The sequence below is a fragment of the Pagrus major genome, chromosome 18, assembly GCF_040436345.1.
Source record: "Pagrus major chromosome 18, Pma_NU_1.0".
Taxonomy (NCBI): Eukaryota; Metazoa; Chordata; class Actinopteri; order Spariformes; family Sparidae; genus Pagrus; species Pagrus major.
Window position 1 is genome coordinate 33,875,940 of NC_133232.1, and position 24,709 is coordinate 33,900,648.

General features: G+C 42.9%; 1 protein-coding gene across 1 annotated transcript in view; it reads right to left on the minus strand.

Annotated features, from left to right (window-relative positions):
* slit3 (slit homolog 3 (Drosophila)) overlaps positions 1-24,709 on the minus strand; it is a 265,906-nt gene that overhangs the window by 121,007 nt on the left and 120,190 nt on the right. The window contains 1 exon segment of the mRNA XM_073486879.1: positions 833-904. Within this exon segment, the coding sequence (XP_073342980.1) occupies positions 833-904 (72 nt within the window).

Here is a 24,709-nt window from a genome sequence, read left to right on the forward strand (position 1 = left end):
GCACTGGTATAATAATGAGTAAAATGTAACAGTATTTTTATGTTAAATAATTTTAATTTTACTTTTAAATCTCAGAAAACAACGCATAATAATCCGCCCCTCTGGCATGGACTTGCATGGATCTCTAGCATAAAGTAAAATTCATCCATTTTCATTCACTTTTTCATAAATTAAATGTTTTGCCCCTGGCCTTTAGACTCTGTACAGGCCGCTGTCCTACAGCCTCTTAGTGACGATTGATGCAGTGGGACCTCCGTGATTAACAGAAATATCGACGTGGCAGGTTACACAAAATACATGCCACCTTTCCTTTAAAACTTTCCGTAAGAACGAGGCATTCGACTTGCTTGAGTATTTCTTTCTCTTCTCCAATTCTCTGTGCATCTCCCACTCACTGAGGACCAGGTGCGAAAGAACAGAAAGCACCAGAAACAGGTTGTGATCGCTAAAAGGTGAAATAGGTGTGAAAATCTGTCAGAAATCAGGAGAAATATGTGAGAATTGTAACTCAAGGAGGAAACTCAGGAAAAATCGTGAAGGTTGGCCAGTATGATCTCAGCCCAACAATAAAAATAAACACAGGTAATAAGCTGCTTTCACAGATGACCTATATGGCCATTTTTTGGATATCATATTTCCTGAAAATGTACATATTTGGTATGTCTGAAAACTTTGGGATCTCTGTTAGTATTTGAAATAAAAGTGCCTGAGGAGGGGTTTGAACAGCGCGAGTTTGTACTGCATTAGCCTGAGTTACAAAGGAAACATGAGTTCAGAGATGGCAAGATAGAGGTAAAACAAGACACATGATGCAGGAGTGAATTGTGCTTACAGGTTCTTGACACTTGTGATTCCTCTGAAAGCTTTCCTCGGAACCGCCTGGATCTGGTTCTCGCTGAGGTCTCTGGAGAGAGAGAGAGAGAATGACAGACAGACAGACAGGGAGAGAGAGGGAGAGACAGAGAAGACATTAGTTGAGGTATTCCAAGCACTCAAAGATATATGGAACCAAATGATAAACAAAACCACAAACATTTGATCTATGCCACACACACACACACACACACACACACACACACACACACACACACACACACACACAGGCATAGCCAATTACAGTACAAAGGCACAGAAGGAGAAAGAGATGGAGAGAGGGAGGGAGAAAGGATGATATGACATTTATGATCAGTGGAACAATTTGGTCCAAAGAGCTTCAAAGACAAAAGGAAACTATCAGAAATACTGCTGGCACGAGTCCATCCACTGCCTTGAAGTGTGTGTGCGCATAAGTGCGAGTGTGTGTATGTGATTAATGGTGAGGCAGTGGCGGGGGAAAGAACGAGGAAAGAGGAAGAAAGAATAAAAGACCACAGCGTGTGTGTGTGTGTGTGTGTGCTGAATGTGTGTTTCGCATGTTTTTAATGTAAAAGATTTTTTTTCTTCTAACTTAAGCCCTCCAACAGCGCAGCGTTGCTCTGGCGGAAAAATGAGGCAATCACATCTATTCTGAGAAACCCGAGAACACACACACACACGCTCACACACATTTTAATAACACCATCAAGCAGCCCTCTCAGTGATGACTCTTTCTCTTTAACACACACAGTGAACAACGAACATGCTAAGTTTTTTTCTTTTTCTTCCTCCGTAATGAATACTGATATGAGCCAAATGATTTTTGACATGACACAACAGCCCGGCCTTAACTCCATTAGTGTTGTTTGTTGGGGGGGAAGGCCTGGCAGGCAAACCGGGTTCAGGAAGCACAATGTGATTAGAGAGAGCGAGAGAGAAAGAGAGGTATGAAATATCAGACAAGCTAATCACCCTATATCCCTGCCAGTCAGGCCTGAGTCGGACACACACATACAGAACACGCATACTAAGCACAGACACACAACAGAGCCAATCAGTGGCAGCACAAATACATGACCACGCATGTTAGACAGTCAACGCGCACAGATGCCTGGACTTTTCTGTTTGACCTTGAAACACACACACACACATACACACACACATATACACAGCATGGAAATCAGCCAACCTCTCTGTGGAGAAAGGTAATTATGTACCAACCATATTCATAACATTTTCCCGTCACGCAGCTAAGACGCAACGCCTCTTACTGGTCAAATTCTCCCAGACAGACAATCAAACACACACACACACACGTGCGCCCACACACATTGGAATATATGCTCACACATGCATAAACCCTCACATACATACTGTATATGCTTACGCCGTCTAATTTACCCTCACGCACACATTCACGTACACAGGAGGAAAATTGGTTGTGCATTATTCCAGAGCCAATCAACTTTTATTAGGGCTGTGAGTGTTAATTGGCGAGCCGTGCTCGGAAAACTGAAAACTAATTTCCTCAAACTAACAAGGTTTCATCGTTTTGGACGTTTCCCTTTAAGCCCTGTGTTTTCTGGCCCATTCCTTTTTGTTTGACAAGAGATGAGCGTTCCCTCTCGTTTTCTCTCCCCAGGCCTTGATGGGAAAAGTATGTGCCTGGCATTGTATACTCTTTAGTCAAAGAAAATATGTGCTCTTATGTGCAATTTTGCTCGGTGCTTGCGGTAACGAAGGAGCACAGCGAAGGCAAACGTTTGACAGACAGGAATGGTATTATGATATTTTAATGTGCAGCACAGCCGGAAAATATTCCTCGTGTTTACACTTCTTGTTTCGGGGGTTTTGACACTTTTTGGGTAGGGGACGAGATTTTTTTTCTGAATGGTTTTCATCCGTTTTTTTCTGTCTTTATTGCTCCCACGCTGACGTTGACAGAGAAAATAGGAAACAGATAGAGAGCAACGCTGTTATCGCTCCCGCTTTCCCGCACTCCCCTTTCTCGATCATCCTCTATTATCTATCACTCTCTCAGTTTATCTATATCCATAAATCTATCTTGTGTATCTCTACGATTTGCATCTCATTTATACCACCCTGCTCTTTGTGGATTTCCAACAAACACCGTGGAGAATGAACGACAACAAAAAAAGGGAAAAAAGCAGGAGAACAAGATAAAGAAAAGCATTAAAAAGTCATATTTCAGAGACGTTTCATGGCTAATAAATCTTTTATTGTTTTGTTTACCCACCATGATATTTATTTGTTATTTCTTCTAATAGAAGGAAAGCCATCCAAGTCAAATAAAAGCCATTATGAGACTGTGTGTCTCTCTGTCGGCCTTTATGACTCCAGCTGAGTGACTGACATCAGCTCCAGGAGTCCACAGTTTAGGCCGCCATAATGAAACTCACATGTCACAAGGATTTGAATGAAGTTTTCATCATACCGGCGGTTACCGGTGGTCCATTTGTGCAATCGGTTTTAGGGTTATGGAAATGTTTTTTTTATGTCCATGCTGCATCCAGCACTCTGACTGTTTGGTTGATATTTTGAGAGGTATAAACAAAAGATGGACGCCTCATCGACATTTCATTGGATACTAAACACAACATGTTTTAATGAGTACAAAAGGATTCAATATGTGAAAGATGTTTGCTATCCTCAGAATGAGTTTATACTGTAGTTACGTAAACTATGTATCAGTCTGATGAATGTGTTCTCAGTAATTGTTTAAAGTTCCAATACGCAATATTTTTATGAGGTCTTCGCAGCTTGGAACAGCGAAGAACATCCATCACCAACTGCAGTAGATGTTGTGTTGGTTACTTGAGGTCACAAAATTGTGGAAAAAGTGAATGTCGCTTTACACAATACCTGAACAGCACCGTATTTTGTAGTAGCGCAGTAATCACTACATGTGCAACATTCACAGTTAAAGTTTGGGGAAAATGTCTCCAAGTATTGTTAATTAAAAGTGTAATACTTCAAAGCCCGGCTAATTTGCTTTATCATATGATACATTGAGTGTAATCCTACCACAAAGGCAGACAACCCAACAACTGTCATCTTATTTTTTTGAAAACGGTACAGAAATGTGTCCTATTGAATAACCAGAACTACTGAACCATTTGCAGAAAACATTGTGATCATGTATCAAAAAGCAGAACGCTGATTGAGAAGATATATAAGCAGATGTACACCTGCCAACACGATTTTTGCAGGAGTCTCCCTCTTGCTATCTCGTAGTCCTACGATTCTCTCGGTTGGTAATTTCTCCCTTTAATCTCCCGATTTCATAGTGATAAAAAACAAAGGGGTGTTGTTCTCAGTTTCTGTGGGGGATATGCGTTGTGGTACCTGGCAACCCGACCCAGAAGCAGAGGTGAGTATGCGCAAATGACCTTGCCTGACGTGCGTCACTCATCACTGTGCTCGCTCTGCTCAGTGTGCAGCTAAAAGTGGAAGAAGAAGAAATACACTGCTCACTTACTCAATCACTCGTATAACTGGGGTTAAATAAATCATCCTCTTTGTCGCAGCCTAACGTTGGCAGATGTAAAGGTATCTCTGGCTGCCATTTGGCAGAGTTTTGATGTGACCTTATGTACTGGCAGATATTAAAATTACCTCTGTATCATAATGTAATACTAATGTCTGAGCACATTCAGCATCCAGAGCCACGTTATGTCTTCATGTAAACAGCTGTCCTCCTCTCATCTCTGTGTGACTCATACCTGCCGACCTTTGAGCAGAGAGAAGGCTATCACCAACAGGAGATTGGCCTGTGATCCTTGAAAAGGACACTCACTGATAGACTAACCACACAAGCACACACACACACATACAGACATGGCCCATTCGGATAGCGCAATGGTTTGTACACCAGTGTCTAGCAATCTGCTCCCACATTTCAATTATTGGATTTAGCCTTTTTGGTCCTCCTCTATTGCCGCAGCATTCGAGGGAGAGGGCAATTAATCTCCCAAAAATTCTATTAAAGAGACGGATGGCTGTTTGAATTATACATCAGTTCTATTAGGATGACAAATTCTGTAAATTATAGTGGTACTGATTATGAAAACAACTGCATGTCTTTTGAGGAACCGGGGAACCTCGAGAGCTGGATGGAGACAAGACAAACAACGCAAAAGTTCACAAAAGTTCAAGTTTAAATGAAGAAGATTAAGAAGAGAATGAAAGGAAGACGATGAACTACAAACAGCAGCATCAGAAGAAGAAGAAGAAGCAGCCTTCCACTATCAATTCTGTTTCTCATGGCTTCCTAAGTACTGTATAATTGATTAAATTTTGACCAAATGTCTTCCAGACCTTCCCCTTTCACCACAAAGACCCCCCACCCTCGTTTAAGAGTTCCCCCAGCCAAGGCCTCTCCTCTCTGGGCATGGAGACTCTTTGTGGCCCCTAGAAGTCTGGAAGTATTGGGGATGACAGCAAGATCCTCCTCTGGTTGGGGTAATGGTGGTGTTGGTGTGTGAGGGTGTGTTTATGTGTGTGAGGGTGTGTGTGTGTGTGTGTGTGTGTGTGTGTGTGTGTGTGCTCCCAGCTATCACCTCCTCCATATTAACTTCCATTATTCATGTGAGGAGAATAATAACACTCGCCAGGTCACCCTTTGCCGCCTCGGATATTACTGTTAACCCTTTGAAGCGCAAAGCAACACACACACAAAGCTACATGGGTGTAATTGTTCCTCCTCAGACACTGGCGTTAACCCTTAACACACACACACACACACACATTCGGACCCACCTCAGCAACACACATGCAGATATACAACAGCAACATGTGCACACGTCTATTTTTTCCTCTGTTTCAGTTGCACAGACAGAACAAATTAACTTTTCTCTCAGGCTATTTCACCCTACACTTTCTTTGTGTGACAGCAGGCTCCAGATATTAGACGGATCCGCCCTCAGGCTCGTCCAGATATGAGCCAGAGCCACTCTGAACCATTAACCTGCGAGCTGGAGAGTGGAAACAGGCCTGTTTTGATATCGTACGGCTTTGTGTCGGAGGGCATCACAGGAGGTCTCGGTTAGACGGAGATGACAAGGAGGGAGGCAAAGGTGTGCGTCCGTGTGTCAGGTAGAATTTGTGTGTCTCTGCGTGGGAGAAACAGCGGGCAAGTGGAGAGTGGACGCGCTACAAAGTACCGTACGCATCTCTGTGTGTGTGTCTTTTATTAAAAGAAGAGCGGCTGTAATGGAAGAAAGAAAGAGAGATGACCCTTGGCTGGGCTCCAGGGGAGAGATGAAAAAGAGAGAGCAGAGGAACAGGAGGGAAACTGAGGGAGAGGAAGAAAGGGCATAGAGAAGGAAGACAGAGATGGCACAATTTCTTATGTGAAACCTGAGAGACCTTCAATAGTTAGCCCAAGCTCTCACTTCTCCTCTCTTCTACTTGGCTCTCTTCCTCTTCTCTCACTTTTCTTGTTCCACCCCTTCCACTATCTCACTTTCTCTCCCTCTGTCTGTCTCTTTTCTCTCCCTTGGGGGCTGTAACTGCATTTAATATTGTTCCATAAAGAGAGTAATAAATATCGACTGCTGGCTAGCTCATATTCCCCTTGTTTTTTAAGGCACTCTACTGTAGGGTAAGACCAAAGTCATGCAGCAGGTATTACACTGCTTACTGCCGGTACTGTAGAAGTGATTAAATATCCTGTGGTATCTGTAACCTTTGGAACTATTAAAGTGTCCTTTATACCATTTTAACTTACTGTTAAGTACTGCCTTTCAGTCACAATAAATATATAGAAAGGTTTTAATGCCTAGGATAGCAGATAGTTTAAATGTATTCTTATAGCTGTAAAAGCAGAATAACTCATTGGATTCATGTTATGACTTTAAGTGGTGAAGACTCCTATTAAAACGTTTTCCTCATTTTTTGTCACTTTGTATGAATTGATTAAGAAAAAAAGCAGAAAGCTCTTTTGACATGTGGATGGATTTTTACCTCATTGTTAGCTGGTATTTATGTATATCATCACATTCAACAGCAACAGGGAGGTCTGCTGTCGCAATGTGCCATCTGAGTGGAAATAACTCCACTCCAGCCTTTGTATATGATACTCTAACATTATTTTATTGGGCAAGTTGAAAAGGAACTTACAGCAATAACCTTCATTTTTCCTATGAAAACATACCGACTATAAATGCTGCATTTTGGCAATGCCACAGACATATAGCTCCATGCATTCAAAAATGTCCTCTTCCCATTACGACCAAGTCTTCAAGTCTTGGCTACAGAGCCACTCTGCTTGAGTGATTCTGACTTGTGCCAACAAACCGGGGGGATATATTATCCAACATGCTGGCAGCGCATTGCAGACAGTAGGACTGCAGTGTGGGACTGTATAGTGAGGACTTTTTTTTTTATATTTGAAAGTTTTTACAGCTTAAAGTAATTTTTCATTGCCAAATGTCATTGGTTTGGGCTCCAAACTGCTGATGGTCTTCAGACTCAAGTACATCCTATATTCATATTTTTTTCTCTTTTGCCAAGTTTGGAAGTTCTTGTTTGATTCTTCGTAATACTTCTTTGCATTTCTTCCAAAACTGCATGTGTTCCCTGACAGATTGTCCTTTATATAACATAATAAATGTTATTTTTAGGAAACTGGAAAACACTGCTGTAAAAAAAACAACTTTCTATCAGACACAGTTATGACCAGTTACCCCTTTTCAACCAAGGTGGTTCAAGTGCTGGTTCGGAGCCGGTGCCTACTCTGACACAAACACTTTGCTGGACTAGAACAAAGAACCGCTTACATCAGGGGCTTAGACACTTATGACTGCCAGCTAATGTAGTGTGTTCTGAGTTATCCATGGGAGAATGAACAAAAGATTTTTACTGTGGACACCAAATAGAAGCTGCAGTGGTCCGAGGACCAGTCATGTTTGGATGTAGGCATGCAAAGCCAGGAGCAACACCTGCAAAGAGTCGATGTAGTCCGCCATAGTTGTTCTGAGCAATGCTGGGAAATTGGAGACGTATACAGTGACTAAATGATGTGACTCTTCGCTGGCTCTCATGCCCGTGGAAAAGCAAAAAGGTCCGCAGGTTGAACCAACTCCGAACCAGCATGAGCACCAGCCCAGAACCAGCATTCGTTTTGCTTTGGTCGAACGGGGAGAAAGTGTGTAGGATTTAGGTGCAGAAATGGAATATAATACTCGTTATAATGTTTAGATTTGTGTATAATCAACTGAAACTAAGTGTTTTCACTACTTTAGAATGAGTCTTTTTAAATCTACAGAGGGAGCGGGTCCTCTGCAAGTCAGCCATGTTGCATCATCATGTTTCTACAGTAGCCTAGAACGGACAAACCAAACACGCCTCTTCACGTTTCTAGCAGCCACCGCAGGGGAGGGTGAGACAAGGGGTATTCAGTTGGTCGCAATCTGCAACCTCCCCGCTAAATGCCCCTAAATCTTACACACTGGACCTTGAAGTTTGTCCTCTATCTCCAAGCGTACTGTAGTATGATGGCGGTCGCAGAGAACAGTTTTCCTTCCACGTTCTCCCCGTTTTGCCGTTCTCCTTCCAGTCTTTGTAATTCTTCATCGGTCGTTTGACTCTGGTGCCCTTGCTTCGTCTTGTAGCCCCCGCCTCATCCCTCCTCCTCTCCTATTCAACCCTCCCTCTTCTGCTCCACTCCCTGTGATTTAATTAAGTGGGCGCTTTATGAATAAAAATATTGCCCCCCCCCCCCCTCTATTGATCATGGTAGACGGGAGGATGACAGCCTGGGCTGGCTGGGACAGGACGGGACAGGACAGCCACTCTCCTAACTCGCTCCATTACACTGATCTAAGTAAGTGTGTGCGTGTGTGGACAGGTGTGTGTTTTTACGAGGGGACATTGTGTAAGACTGTGCGTGGGCGTGTGTGTGTGTGTGTGCGTGTGTGTGTGTGTGTGTACAATCTGGAGTGCTGTATGTTCGTGTGTGTGTGTGTCTGTTTGTGTGCGCATCTGTGTGTGTTTGCAAGTGAAACAGCCATCAGGGCCAACAGGGAGCTGTAGCATCTAAATCAAACTAAGCATTCTCAAAAGCTCTCATGGGCCCTTGCAAATCCTTGGTAAGAGACCGACACCTACGTAGACACACACACGCACACATTTCTCAAACGCCTCCTTCAATACATACACTGCATCAGCATTATAAATGGACATTGTCTGCACTTTTGGTTTCTCTCTCCCTCTCTCTCTCTTTTCCCCCCGCTCTTTCCCCTCCTCTACCCATCGCTCTCCGTACGGCTGTAAGTATCTATTATGTTTTGTCGATACTGTAATTAAATTGGACAGCTTAATGCAATTCTCTGTGATCCATAGGCCTTTATGGATATAAAAGCTTTTCTGGCCCCACGCCCGAAAGACGTCCAACAAATTTAGATGAGTTACCATCGTGAAAAAAAAAAAAAAAAAAAAATAGTTGGAGAGGTTAAGGCAGCGGGGCGCACACATGGTCATTTGTAATTGGCTAATTCACTTTAATGTCCCCGACGCCATTTTGTTTTAATACATTTTCTTATTTGAATTGTCATCCGCAGGACTAAGCGATATTACTACTCTCCCTCTCTTTCCGTTTTTTTTTTTCTTTCCTTGTTGGTTCTTCCTTTTCTTCTAGTGCTTTAGCTAAGCGATATTGCAGGCTCTTAGGGACATTTATGGAGCTAATAAAACTTCAGCAGCAAAGGATCAAGACACGACATTAGAACGGACACAGAGGGGAGAGATAGATGGAGGCAGGGGAGGGCTGGATTAACAGGCGGCCGAGAAAAGATAGAAACAGACTATAGAGAGATAGATGGAGGGATGGGTGGATAGATTGCAGATGTACAGACTAAAGATATTTCTTTGTCTTTCTATTAAAGCAGATTTAGTATCTTACATTTACATCCAAGAGATAGGGCAATGCCACAGCGTTGTGTTCACTCTTAGCAAACCACAATTTGATTACTAGCTATTCAGCCAAGTCGTATAAAACTAAAGCTAACTGTGAGCACACTCAGGGTGCTTCACCAGTAATGAAGAGATAAATGTATGCTATAGTAACATACAGTATAAAATCAAACAACTCTGCCATATATAAATGAAAAGCTGTGTTTCTTGGCGTATCCACTGTATTCTGAGAGCCAAAGAAGCAAGGAATTTTATCTCAATCTATAGAGGATGTTGTAATCCCTCAATTAAGATGAAACCATGAAAATCACAAAAGTGGGTTTTACCAAAGGAGCAGGAGATCTGAGAGGACACAGTGTCGACTGCACACCAGGTGATTTCTTTATCTTTTTCAAAACATCACGTAACTTTTTGACCTTGAACTCACAGCTTCAAAATCACTTTGATGGAATAATGTCTTTGAAATAGGGTGAGTGGTGTCCCTGCCACAGCCACTCACTTGTGTCTGAACTACAGTATGTAACTTCAGTGAGAGGGTCGGATTGCAGCGTTTCATACACATTTACCTTAACAACAGTTAGTTGCTTAGTTGATACCAAAACATCCTGACATTTAAACGACTAAATAGGTCGATTGTCTGGTTAGCTGAAGCCAAGAAAACTACCCGGCTAGGTTTGGGGAAACATTGTGGTTTTGAGTTAAAATCACTACATAACTTCTGTCATTTCCATTACAAATGTACCTACAGTACATAAGTAACTTATGCTACCTTATTTACATGTTGTAACTTCACTACATTAGTAAGATACAATAATTCACTGTTGACTCCTGGTTTCATGCTGGACGAGAAAAGCCGTCTCCTGATTAAAAGTCATGCGCTGCTTGTTGTGTTATGTCGCTTCTCGACCTGAATTAAGCTGTTAAAGCTCTTAAATCTGGCAAATAACAATCATGTTTGTTTTTACTGTCGGTCACTTTGTCTCAAATTGACAGTGATCAAACTGATCAGGTGTGCTGAGCAATCATGATCAATTTTCACTGAAAGCTAAATATTTCTCACTAACAGTAGAGGATTTATGCTGACATTTGTTTGAGCGTATGCGTGCATAATTGACACCTAAGTGGAATAAGTGCAATGCATTGCGATGCACTTCATCTCCATCAAAAAAGATAAATTGGTAATGGATTTCTCCCGTGTGAGAAGAATGATCCTCAGTGAGAAATGGATTTGAAGCAATATGTCTGATTGAGGATTTAGGCTGGAGATTCTCATTTTGAGAAAGGCCAAAGCTCCTTGACTAAATGGATTTGTTCTCTGGGAAATTGTTCAACCAACATGAGGCTATTTGAGAGCCACTTAGTTGACAGACAGTTTCCTAAGCCTCTGATTTGATATGCCAATCCTTGCTTATCCGCTAAGCTTTATCAGGTGTTAAAATAAAAACATAGGATTAAGAGATTTTGAAGTAAAAGAAGCAAATAGTAGAAACAGAAGCAAAAAAAGAAAGAAAGAAAGAAAGAAAGAACGCATCATTTCAGCAGGAATAAACACTTGTTAAATGGTTAAACCTTCCAGTGCATGTGGTAAATGACTGGGGCAAGCCTTTCAGGTAAATGGTGAAGCGTACTGATTAATGGATGTATGTAATGTACGAACAGAAGATGGGTGCGGCGCAGAAGTTCCATTAAAGTGAGGATGAACCCAACAACCCCTGTTTGACTCTTTACTGAATGGCCGAATCGCCGTCATCAAGGCAGAGATGGACGTGGAAAGACAGGGGTCGACAGGAGGCTAGGTGAAGTAATGAGGAGGGGGTATGAAGCCGGCAGGTGATGGAGGGAGGGGGGATGCAAGGAAAGTTAAAAGGAAACACTGAAGGGAGTAGAGAAGTTGGAAAGAAAGGACAGCAGGTGTGGGGAAAAGGGAAAAAAACAGAGAAAAATGTTGGTTTGAGTAAAGGATAGAGGGATGAAAGGGGTTAATGGAGGTATGGAGAGAAGGGTTAAGGAGAAGGAGGTGTGAAAAAGAAGCTGACTGTGGCATTTTGCCTTTATAAGCATCTGGGGAGCACCTCAGCACCCATAAATAATACACCGCAAATTAGCAGATTGGACAGGAGAAGGGGACTGCTGGAAATGTGTGTGTGTGTGTGTGTGTGTGTCTGTGTGCTGCAGAGGGGGAGTGAATATGCACTACTGTATATGTGTGTGTATCCATATTGAACACTGTACTGCATGTTCAGTACTCAGCTTCATATAATGTGTGTGTCTTTAAAAATTGTCTGTGTTGTGTGTGTGTGTGTGTGTGTGTGTGTGTGTGTAAGGCATCTCTCTGAGTTCTGATCCGTCTCTCAGCAGGTCAGCGTTGTCAAGGTTACCGCAGGCCATTTTGCCGGTGGGCCAATTAACTTTTAGCACAGAAACAGAACAGAACAGCGCAGGTGTCTCAACGGTGCCAGGGTCAGAGGGAGACAGAGAGTGTGTGTGTGTGCGGTGTGTGTTTTTGTCAAAGTGTATAGTATTGAAAAGAAACCGACAAGCAGAGAGAGAATGTGCGAGAGATAAAATGAGATTGTGTGTGTGTGTGTGTGTGTGTGTGTGTGTCTGTGTGTGTGTGTCTGTGTGTGCGTGAAAGAGAGAAGGAGCAAGAGAAAAGAAACACAGCGAGCCTTTGTTGTCTCGATGTTTGGGAAATGGCTGTGTGGCCTTTCATGCTGCTGGGAGAAGAATACAACTGAGGGTGAGATGCAGGCAAATGTGAGTGTGAGTGCAGTGAGATGTAACTGAGTCGAGGCTCCTGTGTGCCCACGATGACATAACGTGTTCCCTTGTAAAGGTTGACGCAGTCCCTCGTGTGTGCAAAGGAAGTTTCTTGAGTCACTTAAGGCCAAAATCTCATTATGTAACATAAGATCGTCTGAAAGCCGATCAGAAAATTGCCTGACACTAAATATTTGACTGTTGTTTATTAACAGTTGTACTACAATTAGTCACACAATGGTGCACTCGCATTAAAAACGTCATGACAAAAGGAATTTAACCCTTGAACTTTTAGCTTGTTTTGCTCGGTTTTCACTGTCTCAGCTGGGGAAGCCATGTAATGTTATTTTGATGTTCAATAGTAATTTTAATAGTCAATTTGTTCCATTTAAAGTCATGAACATTTTTTCAAACATAGCAGAAAATGAGGCAGATTAAAGATTTGATTATTGTGAGGCGAAATATGAAGTTAAGAAACGCTCTTGATATCTTTTCTGCACAGATTCACTGATCTTTATCCTTTAATGTGTGAGAACAATAACTAAACTATGACTCTGAGGAGCTCTGATATTTATGTTGATGTATAATACACCGGTTGGTTTGTTGAGGGTTAACTATGAAGGATCTTAATCCTTACAAACGTGTGGCATATTAGCTTAAATGCAAGTTGGTAACATTGTTGAGCTATAAAAAACAGTCTGGCAACTGGCAAAACAAAATCCCAACCCACGGAGCTTCAAAGAGGCTGAATCATGTGTGCCCAAAGTGCAGGTGCAGCAGAGTCAAGGTCCAGAAACAAAGGAAACAATTTGGAAAACAAATGAGGTCATAGACCAACAATTAGTAGCACTATGGTGGCATATTTTATGATCGGTTAAACATTATAAGACTTAAAACTATTGCTTTTAAATGTTTTTTCTGTACAACTCCTCATAACATCCTCGCATGTCTGAGAAGCTCCTTAAATAAGACTTTTCTTCTTCTTTGGTGTTTCGTAACGCAGCACTGCAGCAGGCTTTTTACAATGGTTGTTTCTGTCTGAGTGTACTTGGTGAAATAAAGTGATTGTGAAGGCTAACAGAGCAGACTGTCATCCTCCCTTCCCATGCAGTGGTAGGCTAATTCCTCTGACAGACCGTCTTCCACAATGGCTACTGGCTGCTGTCTTCTTAGCCTCAGGGCCTGTCTGGTTGAGTGAGAGAGAGTGTGTGTGCGTGGGTGTGTGCGAGTTTATGTCTGTGTGTGTGTGTGTGTGTGGGAGAGAGAGAGAGAGAGAGAGACGGGGGTACAGAAAGAGAGAAGTTGGGGAGATGGAGAAAGAGAAAGAGAGAGGAATAAAAGAGACAACCAGGGAGAAAGAAGGCACCTTTGTCTGTGTGTACGTGAGAGTGTGTGTGTGTGTGTGTGTGTGTGTGTGTGTGTGTGGTTGCTATGCTGTCTCTAGGCCCTAATCTCTTTAGTAAGCCCCGTGATCCAGTTAGAAACAGCGAGTGGCTAATGTCAGGGCTAACTGGAAGAGAGGGATCTATGTGAGTGTGTGTGTGTGTTTATAAATGTTTGTGTGTGTGTGCATTCGACTGAATCCATATCCATGCTGGGACTGTCAGCATCTACCTGCGTGTGTGTATGTGTGTGTGTGTGTGTGTGTGTACTGGCTGAATAAATGTTATCATGCCTGCAACCACATGCATTTCCATGTGTGTGTGTGTGTGTGTGTGTGTGTGTGTGTGTGTGTGTGTGTGTGTGTTCATGATTTTCTGTGCGTGTGTGTTGCAGGGTGTGTCTGAAAAGCAGCAGTGCCCATTAAGGCAGAGAGATTAGATTGAGTGGATCCAGATTCTGCACTATGGTTCCTCTACAGCAGACTTTCTCCGTGGTTTGAGAAAGAAAACAGAACAGGTGCAGGAAATGATACTCAGCTGATTCGCCTGGTCAAATCAGGGTTAAAAAAAGAGAAGGGATAAAAAGTTGATCAGGTTTAAAACCAGGTCACTATTGAGAAACTGTTGATATGTAAGGATACGTTGTTCTAGTACTTCATTTATCACATTTCGTATCATTATTCCTGCATAGTTTTCATTAAAAGGTCACCCCTTGGACTGTTCTCTTGTGTGGTCCTCCATACCACTCTGCTCAGCTGCTCTGATGCACAGCTCTCACTCTGGATTTGACGTTGTTGTGTGTCACAGAAGAGTCCAACATGAGCGACCAGAGTGTACAGAGACACATCATCATCACATTTTAAACCACCTCCAAGTGTGGTTTGGACCCGATTCGTAGAAATCAAATTTCATGGGTTTCTTTTGCTGTCCAGACATCCTAAAATCAATCTGGATACAATCTGGATATGCCAGGAAACAGATTTGGTCTGGTAGTCTGAACATAGTCGTTGTCTACCCCTCCCTCTGTGTCAGATCATCTTCCCTGTGTTTTCAAAGCTTTCCTTGTGCTTTTGACTGCTGCCTGATCTGTAGTTCTCGTCTTTCATGGTGAGGATCCAAAAGTAGACAAAAAGCAAGCTTTTAATGATAAACTGAAATCCAAAGTCCAAAGATCCAAAATCAAGAAAAGGCAAGCAACAAAAGGCAGGCAAAGAAAAGACCAAGAGAAAACTAACGTGAAATACAAAGCTGATGTCCAACCAGAAGAGACACACGAGGGCCGGGGAACAGGCACAGGAACCAGGAAAGCACAAGAGACACAGAATGAAAACAGAAACTGACAAAGAGTGAGGGGAAAACAGGCTGAAATACACAGGAATGATCAACAAATGAAACACAGGTGTGTACAAAAAATGGTGTAACAAATGAGGATATAACTACAAACAGGACAAAACAAGTACTGACTAGTACCATGCAGTCCTGGCACGAGTGCTGACTGATCTCCTGGGTAACAAACCTTTTTAAGACCTGTTTGTTTTGTCGTGTTTTTCAGTCGTGTGTCTGTTAATTCACTGGTCATTAAACAATCTATAATTTATCTGATCATACGTCATTCTGAAAATGAAAAACCACGCTTTGTTTCATTTTTCTGCTCTCCTTTAGACCAATATTTGTTCCATTGTCCATATAGCGTCTATTTTACTCTGGGGCCGATATGCCTGAAATGCTAATAGCCTGTGTATTATCTTGGTACGTGATGGTACTTAATATGTGGTGCGTTCAGCGCAGCATGTAGATGAATGCTGTAAATGTGCTTGAAGCTGTCGTGGCATGATTAAAACGGACGCGGTGATCAGCAGTTTTGTCACATAGGGTAAAAGTACAGCTAACTCACCCACTGCCATAATAAACGATAAGACGCTGACACAACGGGAATGATGAACACTCTGAACTAATGGCTGCTCGCTCACATGCATGCATAAATATGCCCGACTCTTTTTGTTTTTTTGTCTCCGTCGCCTCTTTCACATCTGTCCTTTTCTCTCCAATCAGTTACTGTACATGTCGAGAAAAAAAAAGGAAATGACCTGTCCTTCAAGAATCATCTTGCACCGTTCCTTCATTCCAGAAAATTCAGCTACAAAACACCTCGTATAACAGCGTGTGAGCAAATGTAGTCCGCCTTGTTGTGATATGAAAATCATTCATGCCCCGGGGGAATATATGGAGAGGAATAAAGGATGGATGCGGACAGAAAGAAATTGAACCAAATTCTCCCCTCCCACCCAATCACACTGCATCACAAATCACCGGCACTGCCGCTAATTCAGGGATGGTGCGACGTGCAGGCCTTGGCATGTGGCATCTGGTGTGTGTGTGAGCATGTCTGTGTGTAGAAGTGTGTGTTTGCATATTATAGTTGGGAGACGGGGGAGAGACAGGGAAAGAGAGGGAGAGAGAAGGAAAAGATGATTTAGGGAGTAATGAGAGCCGGTAAAATCATGGTGCCCAGCGGCATTATGGGACTAAATCTAATCTACTAATGGAGAGGGGGGCGTGGGCTGGGGTGGGAGGGTGATGGAGGGAGGAGGAAAAGGGGAGGAGTAGGAGGGAAAGAAGATGAAGAAGGAAGAGGACGGCAATGGCAGGAATGGAGGTTGAGGACAGAGGAATGGATGGAGGGCAGGGAGGACGGAGAAGAGGAGGACGATGGGATGAAAGAAGGAGGTCAAGAAATTCATAGAGATGAAGATGAAGAGAAGATCACATACAAAACAGAGGAAGAGGAGAATATGTGACAATAAAAAGGAGAAAAGGAAAGAATGCAGAGAGAGAGAAAAAAAAAGGTCAAGGACACAGTGAGAGGATGGGAGGGGAGTTCAGAGTGTGTGTGTTAGAGAAGTACCCTGGGGTTGAAGCGTCGGGAGGGCAGGGCCCAGGGGAGAGCAGGGCCCAGGGGAGAGCACAATCAGCACATATTGCTATCACGTGGTGCACAAAACGCTCATTCTCTCTCTAAAGCACACTCGCATGCAGATGGGCAAAGTTCACACACACTCCATACATGATGTACGCGCAACAACACAAACACACAACACCGTCCTCATTGTTCCCCGCACACACAAACACCAAGACACGTTCTCACACACACTCTGCAGAAGGCAGCCATTGAGAGGTAATTGCCCCAGACTGTTAATGTTTTCCAGGATAAAACTACACCAGTACTTTACAAGGGCGGGGCTAATTTCACAACTTGATGTCTTTACCTCAACAAAATGGCTGACGACCGCATTGCCACCCACTCCAAAGAGATTCAACAGAAAAGAAACTGGAGGTATATTTTATTTTGTAGGTGTGTAATTATTGATTTTGGATTTCCGTGAGATTTTTGAGTGGTGCCGAGGGTATGGGCCGTTGATCAAAGATTTCTCCAAATCGTCCCTCCTGTGTGACACACAGAGCCCCTTGAAGAACAATGAAGTTTGATCTTTTTAGAGGTCAGCATCTAACTATTGTGATAACTGATGAGGTATTAATTCAAAGCAAAAAGACCAAAATATTTGAGGCTCCTAGGCTCCTTCATCAAATTTGCTGCTTTTCTTAAATCTTAGTAGACTTAATATTTTGGGGTTTTGGCCCATTGATCAGACAAAACAGGACATTTGAAGAAGCCATTTTTGGTCATTTTTATTTCCTGATGATTTATAGAAGAAGAGTGATGGAAGGCGATTGTTAGTTGCAGACAGCGTGTCGTTTTGCAGCATTGCACAGAGCAATGGTCCTTGATGGGCTGCAGATAGAGCACATGATGAGTTATCAGTAAAATCATTCCTGTCAATCTAGACTGTGAATCATCCTTAAGTCAACTGCTATCAATCCTCGCAATGAAGTGTTTTTGTATGAAACCACAGTCAGTCTCCTTCAGGCTGGGTGGCCCGCTGTCAGACTGTCAGACTTTATTGTATTGCACTGTATCATATCATATTGTTTTAAACCATTTTTGTGACTCGTGTGTCTGTGATCATTTCAGTTTGTAAATACAATCTGCATTTGGAAATTAAACCTCGGGTCACAGTGGTAAACTCCTACACGGCCTTGAAACCCAGGCTCCCTGTGAAACTGCACCAGAGCCTCAACACTCTGCTATGAGCAACACAAACATGAGCACAGCCACATGGCAACTCCATTATCTTGATAGTAAACAGGACCCCAGCTCTGCAAATTACAGTATCTAAGCTACGGCGTCAACACACAACAACTAGCTAAGAGGTCCGAAATGTACAACACACAGTGTGGTGTATTATTGCATTACTGTACTACTGTAAGACTGGCTGCATTTCTTCACAGCACTTCACCTCAAAGAAACTTTAAGCACATTAAATCTAACTCCAGCTCTCAAATTACCCCTTTCACAGTCAATATCTAGAAAAAAAGACATTTCTTCCCCCCAAAAAACACTTTCACGCAGGTCGTCAGGAGCGCAGAAAAATAAATCCCTATAAATCAAAGTGAGGCGATAGCCGACCATTACGCTGGCTCTGATGCTGAACAGCAGCGGGATACAATGTCAAGCTGCAACATCTTGCGTTCGGCCATTTGATTCACAGGTCGGTAAAAGAAAACACAGATGCAACGTTACACTGCAGCTCAGACAATTACACCAAATTACACTGAAACTCTGCAGTGGTTCGTGCCTTTATGAGGTAATGTACAGTTTCAATACATGCGACCATAACTTCCCTTTACTCACACGGGTCACCGGCAAGCTGCTGCAATCAAATAGCCATTACAGTGTTGAATGTTACAGCTGAGGGAAAGCAGACGAGGGAAGAGATAGGGTCAAAAGCACAGTTAGTGAATAAATTACAACAACAAAAAAAATATCTGTTTCTCTTATTTAAATAGGCGAGCTGACAAAAAACACACTTTCTCTTGATGAACAACATCTACTGCTTTGCAATATTCAGATACAGTGAAGAGAAAAGAATAGGTACGGCAGAAAGCCGCCCAATAGAGCTCAAACCCCACCCAGCAGGTAGGGTGCCTCTATCAGGGCACCTTGCCTGCAGAGACCAAAGGGGGTTTCCAGACAGTAGATGGCGCTGTAATGCTTCTTTGTGCTTCTTCTCAGAGCAATCAATGCATTCAGATCACTATCACACACTCTGCCTGCTAATCAACATCAATATCTGAGGATCAGAGACAGGATTACACCTTTTATTTGAAGAAATGATCGGATATGTTTTTCTTTCCTAGTGAAATGAAGTAAATAATCACCATTTTCCAATCTGGTAAACTTCCAAACAACACACACACCTGTTAAATTTACTCACAAGAACGCACATAATCTATATTCAGAGCTGATTTGAGCATGCTTGACAGGAATAATAACTATCCTTGTTGCATAAATTAGGAATTAAGGCATGATAGAGACCGTGAGAGAGAGAAAACGCATCTTGTGTCATTGCATTTAGAACCTATTGTCATTTATATGAGATGTTTCATTAGCCTGATACACTGAAAACAATTCAGATGTAGCGCTGCATAATTTCCCCAGTAAATGCCCTCCAAATTTGTCATTGTCGGACATGAATCAAACTGACACGTTGTTCATTAAGCGGACGGATGAAAGGTGGAGTTGGCACGGAGAGGGGAAACAGAGAAAGAAAAGGGACGTCTGCAGTTTTTGCTCACACCTGTTGTGCGTCCTTTCGGTCTCCTCTCCTTCTCCTCACGTCTGTCAGTCTGTCTGCAGTATCTGTCTTTCTTCTCTTTTCAAAGAAGAAAGACAGATACTGGAGGGATCTGTGAATCATTATCCTCTGCTCACCCCGTGACACTGAGAAACTAATAGGCTCCCAGCAGGGAATACGTGTGTGTGTGTGAGTAAGAGAGGCTGTGTAGGGAAAATACATCTCTGTAGATTTATGGCTGTGTTTATATTTCTACTGTATGTGTTAACGTTCAGCTGTATGTTTTTGTACTCTAATCATGCAGCATGTGCCCCCGTACAGCGACCGTACGTGTGTATACTGTCTGTAAATCTACACGTGTGTGTTGTGCGCACATGTGTGTATTTGCACAGATACTCAAGAGGGTGTTTCTGTGTGTGTAAGTGTGCGTGTGTTTCTTTCATTTCCTCCATGTAGAGATTAGGGCCGAAGAAGAGCAGCATTATCAGACAGCTGGAAATTAGATCTCAGCGGGGGGACTCGACTCCTCCGCCTTCCCTTTTCATCCCTCTTTCCACACCTCTTTCCGATCCCCCTCCCCGTTCACCTCCTTTTCTTATCCTCTCTTATAACTGTGCTTTTACCACTCTATCCCTCCTTCCTCTCCTCCCCTGTCACTATATTCCCTCTCATCCGTCACTCCATGGTCGCTTTTGCCGATCTCTACCTGCAGCTTTTCTGTCCTTTCTCTCATCCGTCCTGTTTATTCCTCCATCTACTCCTCTTCTGCCTCCCTCTGCTTAAAAAAAAATGAGGTCCCTACCTCATTTTCTTGCCATGTTACGCTTGATCTCATTGTAGCTCCCTCCATCAATCTAGGCCACCCATCTAACAGCTCAGTATCCCATGATCTTCAGTCACAGATATTTACGTTCACCAAATTCTGCACCGGCCAATCAGAAAGTGGAACTAAAAAAAACGAACTGAAAACGTGAAACACGCCACTCTCTCTCTCTCTCTCTCTCTCTCTCTCTCTCTGTGCATCACAAGGACTTTTCCAGGGAAAGTTTTCAACAACCAGTCAACTGGGGACAGATTGAAAGGTTATTGCGTTACTCCAGTTGGCCATCATCTGGCACAAAGGACACACGTTGTTATAATGTGATATATCATATGACATCGTACTATATTATTACTTTAATATATCCAAACAGCATATGAAAGAGACTCCACAATGCAAAACATGCAAGATGGTAAATCAGAAACATGTTGGCGAACAATGATCTCAATAAGAAAGAACCTCAGCGCAGTGATAGTCGGGCCATCTCCTTGTGCCGTTTCTTTTCATCCCCTCTCCTCTTCTTCTCGTTCCCGACGTCACCATGACAACAGCAAAACAAACACAGTTTCTTTAGATCAACACTTCATTGTAGAGATCTGACGTCTTGTCACGGGAAAGCAAAGAAACAAATGAATGTTTCTCGAGCAATCAGCTGGACGTCGTGTTCAGTCGCACTGGAAGCACGTGGCATCACATCATCGTGGATGTGGCGTGTGTGTGTGTGTGTGTGCGTGTGTGTTGAGTTGGGAAGTAATGTAATCCAAGTAAGAGCACAGCATTAAATTAAAAGAAACAGGATAATAGTGTTGTTGAGATTATTACAGAAGTTGCTCCATATGGCTGCTTGACATGTTTTTAGCAGTAAAAAGCACAAGTATTGTAAAATGTATAAAAAAACTTGCCGACAAAGTGATAATAAATCAAGAAAATCAGCAGAGACTCCAGAGAAGAGCATGTTCTCCAATGTTAGCAGTCATTAGAAACATCTCCAATGGTGTGCGTGTGTGTTTGTGTGTGCATGTGCGTGTGCACGTGGGGCAGTGTGGAGTCCATTGGGTAATTCCAGGAAGTGGTAGCCAAACTAAGTTTATTATCTCTCTTCCTCAATCAAATCAGTGAGAGTGAAACATGTAGAACAGGACACCATTTCCTGTGAACACACACACACACACACACACACACACACACACACACACACACACACACACGCTGCTATCTTGACTCAAACATCTACCAAGTGTTACCGCTGTGCCAAAGAGAGGAAATCCCTTCGCAACCCACACCTACTCGTGACATATTACACTCTAGTTTGTGTGTGTGTGTGTGTGTGTGTGTGTGTGTGTGTGTGTGTGTGTGTGTGAGTGTGTGTGTGTGTGTGTGCTTGTTTGGTCTGCTGATGCTATCTGTGCCTCTCATTGACAGAGAGGAAGGAAATGAACAGTCAGTCACACTGACAGCAACACAGCCGCCACAGGACACATCGAACGCTGTTCAGATCAGAACTCTTCACGTCACATTTTTGGCATCGAGCTGTTCAAACTATCGACACGTGATTTTTCAAAAACAAATCTGCAAAATGTTTTTGCCAGTTTGTAGAAGGTGAAGAATGCAGAAAAAAAAGCAGAAAAACATTTTCCTCTCAATCTTCATCCTTGAGGATCTCTGACAAAAATGTTTTTAATAAAGGTGGTGTAATTTTGTAGCTGATACGCCGATATATTCTGCCCATGAGTTGTATTTTAAAGCTGGATAACTGAGACAGGAAATGGCATAAAATGGAAAAAAAAAAAAAAAAACAGAAATGTGACTTACCAACAAACTAGACTTCTTATTTTAAGAACTAAAAGAATAAAATTCTTTAATAAATGTTGAATTATTTTCTTCAGTGAGTTAAAGTGTGAATACATAAGCTCCACTCACAGCTGGTCAGGGTCTCATTGTGTTACGTCTTTTCATTGTTTCTGTTAACACAACATTCCTCATTTTGTTCTGTTTCTCTCCCTCTCGTTACTCTTATTCTTGTCGTCTTGCCTTGCCGAACAGATTCACTTTCATTTTACATTCTTGACCCGGTTGTCTCTTTACCACATTTCACTTTCATGTCTAACCACTAAGAGCACTTAACTGAGTGTGTGTGCTTGTGTGCAATCTTTCATTTGTGTCGCAGTTTGTCCATTTGTGTGTATTTATTTGTCTGTGTATGAGAGTAAATGTTAGACGCTCTCCTCCTAGACGGGCTGAAGGTATAAAGCTACTGAGATTACGCTTGGCGCCGTCGGCCATGCAGACACTAATCAAATATACTATCCTTGTGTCAGGTCTCGATGGGCTGGTAGAGAAAAAGGAAGATGGAGGGCAGCAGGAAAGAGAGATGCAGGGAACCGAGCAGGCCGGCCTTGTTTGACCCGCGAGAGGAGATGTGGGAGGACGGACAGACAGAGGGAGGGATGGGAGGAGGGAGAGGGAAGGGGAGGTTTGATTATAAAAAACACACACACACTCGCATGCACAAAAGACATTCATAAATCACCTCATCTAAATGTTAATTGGTGGCAAATGGCACGTTTGAATAGGTTAAGTGGACCCTCTGAATTAGTGTACCTTACGTAGGTGGTTCAATAAAAGCCCATTTCTAAACCCATAATCCCCCAAATATCATTTGTGTCAAACAGCAGAGCACTTGACTGCTTACCCTGAGACACACTGTGCAGTTTCGGGTGGAGAAGCGGAGCACTGGATCATTTAATTCAATAAGGAACTGAAGTCTGCTCCTTAAAGGGTCGGTTCACCAAATCTAGCATGTAGCTGGTGGCCCACCCGACCGCTAAGCACCGCCGAGGGAGAAGTCGTGGAGCTTAAGCGGACCAGTTGCATGCATTTGACCGTTTTGCCCAGTGGAAAATTAATTTCCTCGCATTGAAGATATACAACTACTTCTTTTTTTAACAGCAGAGCCCCCCTGGTGTCCTCTGGGGCCGATTAAACTCTCAGTGTCACTTACAGGGAGGTGGGGAGGGTTAAGTGGACCGGCTGAGTATTAGACAGACAGAGGTAAATTGCTACAATGACAAACTACTGCACTGCCTGTATGAGTCCCTCTGCGCTCTGTGACATGGTGGCATGTGTGTGTGTGTGTAACCTCAATAGCTAAGAACACACACATACACACATTGTAAAAAAAATGCTGCTTTAAGAGTGAGGAGGCCCAGGCAGCCAGCCTCCATCCGAGGTGACCTCGGTGATCATGACATCATGAGGTAGGTTTGATTTATATGCATGCGGCGGCTGAGGAGCACATTCAAACAAACAGGCCCCTGGGTGGAGCGCAGGGAGCCCCCCTCGGGAAGGAAAAGGAAGAAGGCGGAGAGAGGAAGGGATGTGGCGGTAGGAAGAAAAGGAGATGGAGATCGGGACAGAAGAAAGGGGGGAAAGTCAAAAGAGAAGGGGGAGGTGAGGTGAGGAGGATAAAAAAAGCTGAAAGGAAACAAGGAGAAGGAATAATGAAAAAAGAGGGGATGAAAAGAGAGGAGATGTTGGAAGGTAATGAATGAACGACCTCCACCTTGCTCATGTCCCACACACACATGCACACACTGTGTCCCCGAGCTGAATGTGTGATTAACTGTGAGGATATATGATCCATTTACATCATAACCAGGTGCATTGTACTGGATTATCAACTGAGGTCACCCCTCCTCCACTAGTCTCACCTCACTGGATGTGTGTGCTTGTGTGTGTGTGTGGGGGGGGGTATGTGAGTTGCTATCTATACGTGTGTGAGTGCACCACAGGCAGCAGACAATAAGAAGAAGACAAAGAGTAAATAGAGAGTATAGTTATATTCAGGCTGAAATTACTTAATATCGTATTAATGCATTACCATGGGTCAGTCGTAAGCCTCAAACCACTAAGCAGCACACAGCTTGTTCCATTTGTCTGTTGGCTGGTTAGTTTGTTGGTTTGTCAGCAGGACTGAACAAAAACTACTGAAAGGATTTCCACCAAACTTGGAAGTAGGATGGGTCTCAGCTCAGAATAGACCCCAGAATAAACTTTTGGTGCAGATCCGGATAAAAGGGATAGATCCAGGAAATGTTTTCTTAACATGGCGAGATAGGGCAATTTTTGGACATTTTTGTTAATTTCTCAGGGAACAATGCGTGGATCTTTAAAAAAGTCTAGTCGTATTTAGGTGGCTAGTATCTATGAGTGAGTAGAATTTAATGTGGATGAGCTTAAATTATGGTTAAGCAGTTATTGATGGT